Raw genomic sequence first — 12,417 nt, 5'->3', positions numbered from 1 at the left:
CACGACGGCCAGCAGAAGTGGCTTCAACCACTAAGTCTTTCTCACAGGAAGCTGTACTCCTATCAGCCATGGGCCCCGAGGCCCCGTTCAAAACTTTACAGAGACTTACGACTTTTACTCAGAACTAGTGAAACTAACACAGTACACTCCGAAGAAACAGAGAAGTCGGCATTGTAATTCAGTAATTATTTGTCAATATTTTAGTATCAATACACAGGAAGAACCCACAAATAAACTTTCATTTTCTTGAAATGTACATGCAGAGCACTTTTTTGTATTACATTGTAGGGCATTTAAATTTCATTGCAATTTGTTTCCATGAGAACTTGGTGACTTTCGTAACTGGGGAAGAACTGCTGTTTACATTAACAGTGCACACTGCTGCAGTCAGATACACTCCAGCCACATTTCCGTGATGATTCTGGAAACTCGGAAACAACGGACTCGAACACCTTAAAACGTCAAACGCTGAAGCACCCTGAGATGCCCAGTGAAGTCGTGTGACCAGTCCCCTCCCGCTGAGCCCCGCCCCCAGCCCCCAGACAGGCGAGGACAGCAGGCCGCTCACCTGGATGACCTTGTAGAAGTAGGCGTACTGCCGCGCTGTGTTCTTGTACTGGCTGAAGATGTCGTGGACAGCCTGTGTGGACTGCAGAGACCGGACCTCCTCCTCCTCAAAGTAGAGGGGCGTGTCGTACTCGCTGGGGAGCGTCTGAATGTACGGCTGCCAGAAGGAGTTGGGGTCGGCACGCTCGCACAGCAGGTGGAAGGCCAGTGTGATGTTCCCCATGGCCTGGAGAATGCGGTCTTGGGAGTACAAGGGCCCTGAGGTAACCCAGAAGTTAACAGCCTGAGTTCCATGACTTCTTTAAAAAGTATCCGTTTCTACTACTGAAGTTACGAAAATAAATATGCAGTAGTTAACATCTACAGTGACACGCATCCTTCTTTCAACATTCGTCTACTACATCAGATTAATAAGTGTCTAAAACAACTAATGCGGGTTTGGGGGGGAAGGTCACTAGTTGAAAAAAACAACCAAATATAGTCCCCAGCTCCACAAAATAAAATTCTATATATTTCTATCATTTTCACTCTGCTACGAACAGTCAGAAATTATTCTCACCCAAAACTGAATTTTTAGCGGACTCGACAGTCATCAGTAATTTCCGTGGGACCCATAAAAACAGTTCTTCTGCCTAGAAGGGAAGGACAGCAACACAGTGGAATCATGAGAACACGACGCCCCACGGCCCAGCGTGTCTGTGGGCGGAAAGCCCTCCACCCAAGGGCGGCAGGTGGCGCCTCATCCCCAACCCCCGGATGCGTGGTAAACGTGAGCACTGACGCTTCCCTGAGTGAGTGGGGGTGGGGCCCCTTTGAAATCCACCTCAAAGGCAGATTAGGAAAGTTAGGAAAACTAACCGTTCACAGAGAAGACAGCAAAAGAAAGAGCCTTGTGACTTTAACATAATGTAACAACTTGGGAAAGAGCACAAAAATGTTTATTTTATTCTTTGCCATACTTATATTTTTAAGTGCTAAAAACAGATAAAAATTTCTACCCCCAGCAAAAGCCTCTGTCCATGGGAACTGCTCCCAGTACTGAGTGTCTGAAGAGGAAGTGACTGTCCCTCCTGTACGTTCCTGTCCCCAGAGCATAACAGCTACCAGAAAGAGCACAAGCCCACAGGACAGATTTCAGTTTACTAATCTCCCCCAGAATGTGCCCACCCCCCACCCGCCCACATCCTTCACTACAGTAGGTCGCGGAACCCCACGAAGCACGTTCTACGGTCTCCTGACGCAGGCCCAGCAACGTGAACTGACTTGCCCCCAGTCACGGCTCCCAAGGAAGACGAGCTGCGAGGGGCTGCCTGGCACACACGGTCAGTGAGGGGACCACTGTGGCAGGAGAGGTTGGCTGCCCCTGCCCCAGGCCACAGGGCTCAGAACAAGCCCAAGCATCTGGTTCCATGACCTGTGTCCTCTACGCGACACAATCCAGACACATTCAGACGCCTCCCCCGAGAGCAGCAGTCTGCAAACTCACCTTGATATCTCTTGTTGCTCTCAAACCGAAGCCCTCTTCTTTGAAATTAACCATTTCAAAGCCCTCCACCGAAGCTCCATTTTCAGAGGCCCATCTCATTAAATCAGGAAAGTAATCTTCTCTTTTTCCATCAAAAGTAACAGACAGACCTGTATCAATTCATGTTTTATAAAACAAGAGCTACTTTTAGGACATGCATCATTCATGCTACTCTCAGAAAATAAAAAGAACAGTAACTAACAAGAGAAATAGTAGTAACACTCTAATCTTGAAAAACATCAGGCTAATCACCAGATAGTTACAGTGACAGGGAAGGCGGACTGAAATCCCGAACTCCCTGTGGGTGACGGAGAAACATTCCTGGGTCCCCAGGTAACAGGAGCGCTGACTGAGGTCATCTGCTGGGGAAGAGTGGACACCTCCCTACCTGCTGCAGCCCGACAGAGCCGCCTCTCGCACGCACATCCACTTTAACAAGCTTCCCACGAGAACAAAAGCCAGCAGCTCACACGTGCACAAGAAGCCATGTGGGAAGAGGAGCCCTGATCTAGGAGCACGAGACCGGAGGGCTCTGCCACAGAGTCCTGAGGAGCAATCTCGGCAAGCTGGGTCTACAGTGTCGATACAAAACGTGACACTGTTTTTAAATATCACGTGGAATGATACCACATATGTCAATTTTAAAAACACCGATACTATCATACATGTTCATGGGGTTATACATGAAGTAGAAAAACATTCACAATAAACACCACACCCCCTGCCAGGGGGAGAGGGAAAGGGTTGGGATGGAGGCCTTCTGCTAGGTCCACGTGTAACAGTGACTTCTTCAACACAAATACATAATAAAATAAACCAGGAAGGGAGAGAAAGGGAATTGGACCAGTGGGGGGAAGAAGAGAAAGAGAACTTGAACAGGTAAGGGTTTGACATGTATTCAATGTAGGTAGTAGATTCTTAGGCATTGTTGAATTACTTTCTAGAATTTTCAGCTTGAAATATTTTCCGGAAAGATGAAAAGCCATGCACTAGAAAAATCACTATTTTTTGATGAAACAAGGGAGAAGAACAGGAAGTCAACACAAGGAGCTGAGCGTGGAGGCCAGTCCGAGCGCTGGTGGCCACGTCCCCAGCCTGTAACTGAAGGTCCACATGGCACCAGACTAGATACGCAGATAGATCCCTGCTAAGTGAAGAAAACCGACTTTGTTAGGGATCATCCAAGACTTCCTGAGAATGAACGAGCCCTCCTAAGTCTGGTGTCAGCTGTAGTCAACAGCTTCTACTCAGAAGACACTCAGGACGTACAGAACTTTCCAGCCACTTCTCCGGTGAGCCAGGATTAGCACAGGCTACACTGGTGTAGATGAGCCCTATAAAAGGGACCATCGCCACGTGGGGTCTGAGACCATCTAGCCCAAGGCTGCATCTGTGTAGGTGTGCTTGAGGCAGCAATAAAGCTACTGCCTCCGAGAGCAAAGAAACAAACCCTCTTCTGACTCACTTTTAAGACAATAAACAAACAGGGAGCCCCAGAAGGTTTTTCTCACCCTTTTCAATGCAGGCTGCTTGCTATGCTTCCCCCTCCGCTCCCATGTGGCCCTGAATACCAATCTCCCCTTTCTGTGCTTCACAAAACTAAACCCATAGGAATATGGAACAGTCTTTTTCAACCGACACTTGGCCCCGTCACCAGCCTGGCTGAGAGTGAGGCCAATGTCTCCAGAACACACCCATAAAACGCAGCTTGGGACATATACCTACATCTCTTATTTAATCAAAATATGATTGAGTTCATCATAAATCTTAGTGAATGTTAACCAGTCAATATATACTTGTGTGCTGACCACACACAGCATTATAGACGGAACTCAAACTCTGAATGAAGCACAGTTTGGAAAAACAGACCTGAACGAGTATTTCATGAGCTAAAGGTACATGACGGTTGTGTCACGTTAGCCCCCAGAAACAAACATTCTCCCCGCAACGCAGGTCACGGCAGCTCAGAGAGGAGCCCCGTCCCTCCCAGTCTAGCAGCCCCTCCGATGACGACGACCTCACAGAGAACTTGAATGCGGAGACTTCGACCGCTCTCTACACCTTTCTGACTTAGGCCAATTCTCTATACAATTTTCTTAAAATACAGTTATCGTTCCAGAAAACGTACCTTTCTGTTTCTTCCGTATTTTCTCCACTAGAGACCGGATCTGCACGTATTCTTCCCACTCTTTCCCTGGGCCAGGGGCGGGACTGCTGCATTCTGCAACATAAAAACCACGGGACTCAAGATGCCTCTTGCACCTTAACCTGGGCTCTTGAGCAGAAAGGGGGCCTGGGTTGTTGCTGTTCATTTATTTTTCAAGGACAAAGACACCACAGCCAGGATGACAAACACGGAAGCATAAAGGAGGTACACTTGTCAAGCCCATCCACCCTTCGACACCATTCAAATGCCACCTACCCAACTGCGGCCCCAGGACGCAAGTGTGAGCCCCGGCTTACATCTGCCTCATTCTCGGTGCTAACACGGTTTCCTCAGAGTCTAATTGTGAACAGGAAGATCCACACAGCCATGCTAAAATGCAAACTGCTGCCCTGAAAACCGACCTGGACGGTAAGGGAAGCTAATACCCAAAGTCCCCTATCTCTTTCTAGTCAAGCCCCGAGACAACGGCTCCCTAGGGGAACCATCAAATTGGACATAAGGACTCTTAGTCAACAAACACTTCACATCCGCATGTGAGGCACTATATTAAGCATTCTGGGGGAGTCTCTAAAAGAGAAGGCACAGTCAGTGCTAAAAAAGGAGCTGAGATTCTGCTGCAGAACCAGAACCGAAGGAACCAACAGCCGAGGCCGGGCCAGTGTCTTAAAAGGCTGTACACCGGGCTCCCAGCTGGCCTGCCTTCCTTTTTAAACAGCTGCGTCAGTTTAGAGAGCGAGCCCTCTCGGCCCCTCGGTCCTGCAAGGACAGGAGTGCCTGTGACTAAGTAGCGGTCGCTAGCTGTATTAAGGCTGACCAGTCTCACCCATCCTTCCATCGCCAAGTACTGGCCAAGGCCCTGGAGCTGCCCCCAGTCCAGCGGGGAAGATGGGTGGGAAGCGGTCAGTACTTCAGTGCTCTGTGGGGGGCCCACATGCCCTGGGGCGGGAGAAAGCTGAATGTTCATCTGCGGTTTATCCTGTCACGTAATCCACACAGGAGGGGCACGTACACGAGACAAGTGTAGTAAGGTAACCGAGTCACCACAGCTGAACTCGAAGGACACAAAGCACCAATTTAAATTCATCACTTAAAAAAAAAAGTTACCAGTTTACACGAACTCACCAAAGCAAGGTACTTAATCCCCTCGAACAAGAACTCATGACTTCGGCGTGTGAGAACTGGAAAACCTTCCTGCATTACCGAAAGTGAAGGTGAGCCGTCCCAGGAAAGGCCCCATTCTGGGAGCCACTCTGTGCTCGCTGTGGGCGTGAGCGTCCACCATGCGCCATCGCGTGCCCGAGCTCACGTGGTCCTCCTCACTCCCCAGGTGGTCTTTACTGAACGAGGTGACCACGGAAACCCAGAGGGTCAAGTAACTAGTCTGAGCCCACACTGCTGACACAGCGAAACCATCTCTGTGCCCCGCTGCCCAGAGGAGCCCTCGACCTGGGGCCCGAGCTACGGGAGCTGCACAGCCAGGGCCTGGGCCCCCACAAGCAGTCACACGGCACCCACGGGCAGCAGCACGCCCCCCCCCCGCCCCGGCAGGCAGGGAGACCGTGGGCAGGGGGTCCTGCAACTGCCCAGGCCACGCGGCCAACGTCACGTCTCACCGGGCGACAACGCTCCCGCACAGCCCTGCAGGGGCACAAACGCACCTGCCCCACAGAAGGGCAGGAAGGCCAATGACACACTTACTTTGCAACAGCTCGCTGGTCAGGTTCAAGGTTTCCTTCGGTGACACACTCGCTGTAGCACCAGTGCCTGATTTTTGTGTTTTCACTCGACTCTTCTTACCCATTTTCTGACTACTAAGAGAAAAAAAGACAATGAGAAAACATTACATTTCCAAGGAAAAAAGTCAAGAAATGAATCGTGGCACCGCGGTAGCTAAGCCTTAAAATAAGAAGAATTTATCTTCTGCGGACCATATCCTGAAGTTTCCTTCCAGAAAAAAAAATAATGAAGTATAATAAATACTAGTACTCAGAGGTTCTCAAATGAAAAAAAGTCTCTTTTGGAGTCTCTGGAAGAAAAGTGCATTCCTTTTTCCCACAGAAACTCTAGTAGGAGGAAATTTTACTCCAGAATTTTTTTCAAATTACAACGACTTTATTATGTATGCTAATATGTTTACCTCATGATGCTGCAGAGGTCAAAGTCATGCACACACACATGAACCACAACCCATCATCTGGGCATGAAAACGCACACGTCTGTGGTCTCCCCAGAGAAGCTAGTCTGGCCCTTCCACTGCGCCCCACAGACGCCCCTGCTCCATAAGCAGGTGAGCTCTCGGTCTGCCAGAAAGCAACGAAGCAGGACCACGGCCATTTCCGACAGCCACTCATGACCAGGCCTCAGGCTTCCACATGGGGCTCTAGGTGGTCAGGCACGTCCTGCTGCAGCCTCCCCGTGTCCCTGCCACACCTGCAGAGGCCAGTGGTAACGACAGCTGTTGTCAGGGGCCTCACCCTCAGCTGTTGCTTGGCCAAGCCCCAAGCAGGGGACCCACGGCGTCCAGCACACAGGCAGGCTCCAAGGCCCCCTGTGCAGGGCCCGCACTGGCTGGTGCAGGAGACGACCAAACAAGGGAAGGCCAAGCCCCTGCCTTTAGGGAGGAGGGGCCGGGAAGCGAGCAAGGCTCGCAGCAGAGACTTCTTCAAATACGTGAGGAAAGTAACTTGACAGAGGCGCAAGGAAGAAAGTAAACCGGAGAAGGAAAACTACATATTATGAAAAAGTGTGAGATGGTGTTAAAACCCAGTAGAAAGGTTTCCCAAATTCAACCGCCTTCATGAGGTAACACAGACTGCCCCAACACCATGGATTTGAAATAATTACCCACCCCTTTCTTTTAGAATTCAAAAGTTTGTTACACCCAATGAATAATTTTTATTGTGATTTCAGCTGCATCTGGAGCCAGATTCCAAGTTTCAACAAAAGAAACAGTTGAATAAGTATCCTGAACGCTCTTAATGCTCTCAGTGGAAAAACTACTATTAGACATTCACAAGTTTCATGTTTATTTCAAAGATTTACACGAGAAAAATATAAGTTGTGCTAAGTTAAATACCTGCACACATGCCCACACACATGCACTGGAGCCAAATCCCAAACACCGGCCTGAGGTGCAAGGCCAAATGAAGTTGTTTTCCCAAAGTTTAGGTTGAAATCAGGTATAATTTACTTCTTATTGAATTTTCTGGAGAGAAACAAAGCATGCGGTAAAAAAAAAATGGATTTAAACAGTCAGTATTTAAGAAAAAAGAAAATATGTAGACCGCCACCACGGAACCAGCAGACTAACGGTCCCTACAAATAAGCATAATCCCCACTGTTCAGAGGAAGGGCCTCCAACCAGGAGGAAGTGTGCTGGGAGTCTCCCACGTGTCTACTTTTCAATGTCAAGACGGTTTACAAACCTACAGAGTCCTCACAATGTGGCTGTTTAAAAGAAAATCTATGTAGCAAGCCCATCAACAACCTCTCTACTTAACAGATAGAAGACCTTTGGAAGACAGTACAAATAAGTGCTACTCAATTATTACTTAAACCACTCGTATGCAAGTGGCACCTGTAATCAACAACCATTTCTGACCAATCGAATGACTCTTTTACACATCATCTGTGTAGTGGAACAAACGGGTCAGGAGATAGAAGATTAAGTACATTCAGAGACCTTGGCTGATGGCGGGGTGGCGGTGAGGGAGGGTGCCGGATGCTTAACCCCCTTTTACAAAGTACCGCTCACATATACTGAAGAGACGGAAATGGAATTCAGCTGCATGAGGGGTTTCTTCAAAAATTCTAAACGGAAAGGGTGTATATTTGTATTTTTCCTCAGTTGCTTTCAATGAAATGCAACTAGAATAAACATTTTTATGACACTTATGTGGCAATTTACCCAGGAAACCTAAGCTCAAATTCAGCATCTGGTTTCCAATGTACCAACTTCACAGCTGGAGGGACGGAAGGAGAGAATGGCCCGTGGCCACCTACTGCTTCAGGCACCCAACTAGCTGTAAAATGCACTCGAGGGGAGTGTGAGCACCTGCCTAATCTCTGTGTAGGAAGAGAGGAATCTCACTAAATACTGTGCAGGCCATTAGGATTAGATTACTGCTTCTATGTAAAAAGCACAGACTATAGGATCGTGGTGTAGGAAAATGAAAGCACTCCCAGACTGAAAAGGAACCGTGTGATGTTTTCTCTCTCCCACCAGCATTGATGAGGTACACACAGTCTTCACATGACATGGTACCATGTTAACCGAAACTAGTGTGTGTCGGAAATGTGTCCTCACTTTGCACATGGCAGGGACTAGCAGTAAGGTAAGGCCATACTCATTTAGACCAGTTTAAGTGGTTAACTAGCACCCACCATTCCAGTCTCTATCAAAGAGGTCCAATGTGCCACAACTCAAAAGTACCAAGAAGTCAAGGAAAGCAGGCAAGTGGAATTCATTGCAACTCGGGAGCTACTCAACTACAAAGATAAACGCAGACCTATCGGTTGCATGAAAGTATAACTTAAATCTTCATACAGAACAATTCGGGCTGTCACACAGACAGCTGTAGATATACACATACCCAAAATTGAGGTTTAAAGAAAAGTACAGATGTTTCTTGCCTTCCACAATATTTTTCCATTTGCTACTAATTTACACAATTTTAGAAATGCCTAAACCATTTCTGATTGACTTTTCAATACGTAATACTTTTAGTTTTAAACTTCTGTTGAATTAATCTGTAAATACACTTAAATTGCCATGACTGGTGTAGCTCAGTGGGTTGGACATGATCCCAAGATCCAAGCATTCACAAGTACGATTCCCAGTCAGGGACCCCACTGGGGCATGTGAAAGGCACACTGATGTTTCTCTCCTCTCTTTTCTCCCTCCCTTCCCCACTCTCTAAAAAATAAATAAAATCTTTTTTTAAAAAAGAGGATCCTATTTTAAAAAGAGTTTTCATAAAGCAAAGAATCATGTGGTATCATGAACAATCATGTCCTATTACATCTTCCTAATCGAAAAGAAAAAACTGCTGACTGTGAAGGAATAGCTGTAATCTGTCAAGAAACCACCTCGAAACCTCCGCATCCCCGTCATGGAGCCTGGAACTGTGGGATTCCAGGTTCGGAAGGGACATTTGGAGTCACCTGGGTTGACCACAGCCTCCGCGAATGCTTAGAATGACTACATCCGTGTGGCGCAGCAGTTACGGCTCTCGAAGCGCTTGGCTCTCCGCTGTCACACTCCAGTCGGAAAACCTCCGGAGAGGCGGGGGTGACCTGCCGTCCCTAACAGGGGCACCACCTGAGGCTGAAGTGGCGGAGGCGGGCAGCACGCCAGGTTCTGAGGGCGCCTGCTGCTCCTTCTAGAAAGTTCACTGTCCTCTTCAGCTTGTCTCAATTCTGCCTTTAAAAGAGAAACCACCCTTCGAATTTCCGAAGACAGCTCTCTGTGCCCTCCACGGCCTTCTCTTCTCCAGACTTAACTCGCTTCCGTGACATACTTCCGGAAGCGGACAAAGCCACTTAGGAAAAAACACTGTTCACTGAAGTGTAGTATCTGAAAGTCAACAAAACCTTTCAGATGTGCTCCCTTCAGGGACACAGGGCAGTGGGCAAACTGCAGATACCACGTGGGTAACCGTGACCTGTAGCAATACTAAAGCATTACAACCAACAAATGAAGAACTTTATTAGTCATTAGAAACTATGTTACGGTACAAGCAATTTTAATGACTGTTTTTCAACACGAATCCTACTTTCTCTTACCTGTGCTTGAACAGAAAACTACTGACATGAAGTCATGCTTGCTTACTGAGATTGAAACCTTAAAATCATTTAGTCACACAATTTTGTAGACTTTGCTATGCTCTAACGGATCGTATCCTAAGAGAAAGTGGAAAGTGAAACACAGGATCGTATATAGGTAATATGCCTAAAACATTGCACATCTATGAAGAATCCTATGGAGACACCTGATTATCTACATTCTCCAGACAACTCTTCAGTTCTTCAAAACAAAGCAAAACAAACAAACAAAAAAAAAACAGGGAAAGCATTCTTATGGCTGGCCCCTCTGCCCTCAGCCCCCTCTGGACCCCCACTACGGGGCCTGAGCGTGTAAATTTTACTTTAGTTTGGTAAACAGTACACCTCGGACCCCTCCAGAACTTTAACTTCAGAGTCAGACTAGTCTTCCATTGCCAGCTGAGAGTGTTTAGACTTATCTTGATTATTAATTAACTTTTCTTCTTAAATAAGGAAGAATTTCAAAGTCTTAACTTTGATATTTGCATTTTATGATCATTTGGTATCATTTTTCTTTCAATCAAATGTATTTCAGTTGAAAATTGTCAATGCCTGTGTTTGTACCTCTTGTTTTACAATCTGTTTATTTACAAAACCTGGAGGAAACTCCCCACCTAGAAATCTGCCTGCCCAGCTAATCTCGGGCGTGGGTTACGGAGTGAAGTTAACAACAAAAAGCAATTGGCTTCTAATCTTGCCAATTGTGCTGATTACACTTTTCTCCTTAAGCCTACTAAGTAACTTAAAACAGAAAAGTCTCAACTCCTTTGTAATAGAAAATTGTGTGTATTAATATTTGTGCATGTAAAGAAACTTGGGTGTAATAGGAAATTGTATATACTAATATTTTGTTAGAAAGTTATTTTTACTTTGAGAATAAACATAGCAATTAATTATATTTACAAATCACCGGCTTTATAAATAGAAAAATACAAGATGATATAAAGAAACCCAATGTACAAAAGTCAATTCTGCCAGGTAAGATACACCTGTAAATGCAACAATAGTGAAAACTAAAAAACATAAGAGCAAGGCGTCCTTAGCCTAATGCTCTTAGCTGGCTCCGAGTCTGACTCGGAGCGCCCAGACATCCACGGTGAGCGCTTCCACCACAACTGCGAGAAGAAAAGGACGCGCAGCCAATCAAAATGTAGGCCCCCACAGAATGCTCGCTGACTGAGAACACAAATAACCAACCACCAGCAACTTCTAAAACAACAGAGGAATAAAGATACAGTTCTTCGCGAGGGTTGAGTGCCACTGCAGTAAATGACTGCCAGGCCTCTGTGAGGGAACAAAATCCAGGCTCCAGCCCCAGGACTCAGGTGCTAGGAGGAAGCACACTTGAAACTCTTCCTCCCCGCCCCCCACCGAAGCAACAGCGCACCACAGCTCCAAACAGACCAACCAGTTTCTAAAGATAAAAAACCCTCCCAGTGAAAGATATGCATCAAAGCACAAAATGACACTATTATTAGTTACATTTCTAAATGCTACCTTAGATTAGTGATTTTAAAAAAAGACGTTAATTAAAACATTTCAAGGGACTTAAAATGCCTCAAACTAAATTGGTATCTAGTTAAAAAAATAGTAACTCTGCGCTAGGAGATAAGATTTGTACTCAGACCTCTACTAAACTTCCCCACGTCACAAACTGCATACCTGCTTTTCTCTAAACTCAGTGGTTATCTAGGCGCAAGCCGGCTGCAGAGATAGCCACTCCTTCCCCAGCTGTCCTCTCCTCCATTCCCCTCTAGGTACTGAGGAGGCTGTTCTGAAAACACAGACAGTTGAGCTTCAGAATGGAAAAATATTTGCATACTCCCTTCACAGTTTTCTCATTTTCCAGCAGCCTCTAAAGCCAAGGTTTAATCACCACTTAAAATGGGGCCTAGATGTTCGCCACAGGAAGAGCAGCTCCTGAAGAGCTCCTTCCTCCTGAACAGAATGGACAGACTGAACAGAAACGTTCACTTCCACAGGGATCACTGACAGGCGTCAGCATGCGGGAGAGACGAGAAGCAGCGACCATTTCAGCAACTCGTTCGGACTGGGGTTTCATTTCAGATGGGAACGCACATTTTGAATGCAGAGAGAAAGCAGAGCACAGGGGCAGGGGTGGTAGAAGGCTGAAGTCTGAGGATGTCTGGGGTCTTGATAAAGGGGCTATTTTGTAGCAGTTTGAGAAGTCAGCTTTGCAAACTACTTTCTTGGGACAGAGAAAAACGCTTCCTTCAACTGCTGGAACTTGACCAAAATATCCATCACAGCAGCCCCAGGGACTAATTTGGTAAGGCAGGACTGCACGCACGGTGGCCTGGTGGCCTGCAGAGAC

General features: G+C 46.8%; 1 protein-coding gene across 7 annotated transcripts in view; it reads right to left on the bottom strand.

The window, feature by feature from the left end:
• SETD3 (SET domain containing 3, actin histidine methyltransferase) overlaps positions 1-12,417 on the bottom strand; it is a 59,917-nt gene that overhangs the window by 46,131 nt on the left and 1,369 nt on the right. For 2 of the 7 annotated variants that reach the window (XM_037130272.2, XM_037130273.2), the window contains exons 2-7: positions 7,336-7,464; positions 5,958-6,070; positions 4,221-4,313; positions 2,054-2,202; positions 1,127-1,199; positions 569-825 (exon numbers count right to left, since the gene is read on the bottom strand). In XM_037130272.2, the coding sequence (XP_036986167.2) occupies positions 569-825; positions 1,127-1,199; positions 2,054-2,202; positions 4,221-4,313; positions 5,958-6,060 (675 nt within the window). In that variant the 5' untranslated portion in view covers positions 6,061-6,070; positions 7,336-7,464. The remainder of the gene's footprint in view (positions 1-568; positions 826-1,126; positions 1,200-2,053; positions 2,203-4,220; positions 4,314-5,957; positions 6,071-7,335; positions 7,465-12,417) is intronic. The other 5 variants (XM_037130269.2, XM_037130270.2, XM_037130274.2 and 2 more) reach the window with 3 other exon arrangements.

Source organism: Artibeus jamaicensis, unplaced genomic scaffold, assembly GCF_021234435.1.
Source record: "Artibeus jamaicensis isolate MK-2021 breed Jamaican fruit bat unplaced genomic scaffold, CSHL_Jam_final contig_444, whole genome shotgun sequence".
NCBI classification, from domain to species: Eukaryota; Metazoa; Chordata; class Mammalia; order Chiroptera; family Phyllostomidae; genus Artibeus; species Artibeus jamaicensis.
The sequence above is the reverse complement of the archived record's forward strand: the minus strand, read 5'-3'. Positions and strand labels throughout refer to the sequence as shown.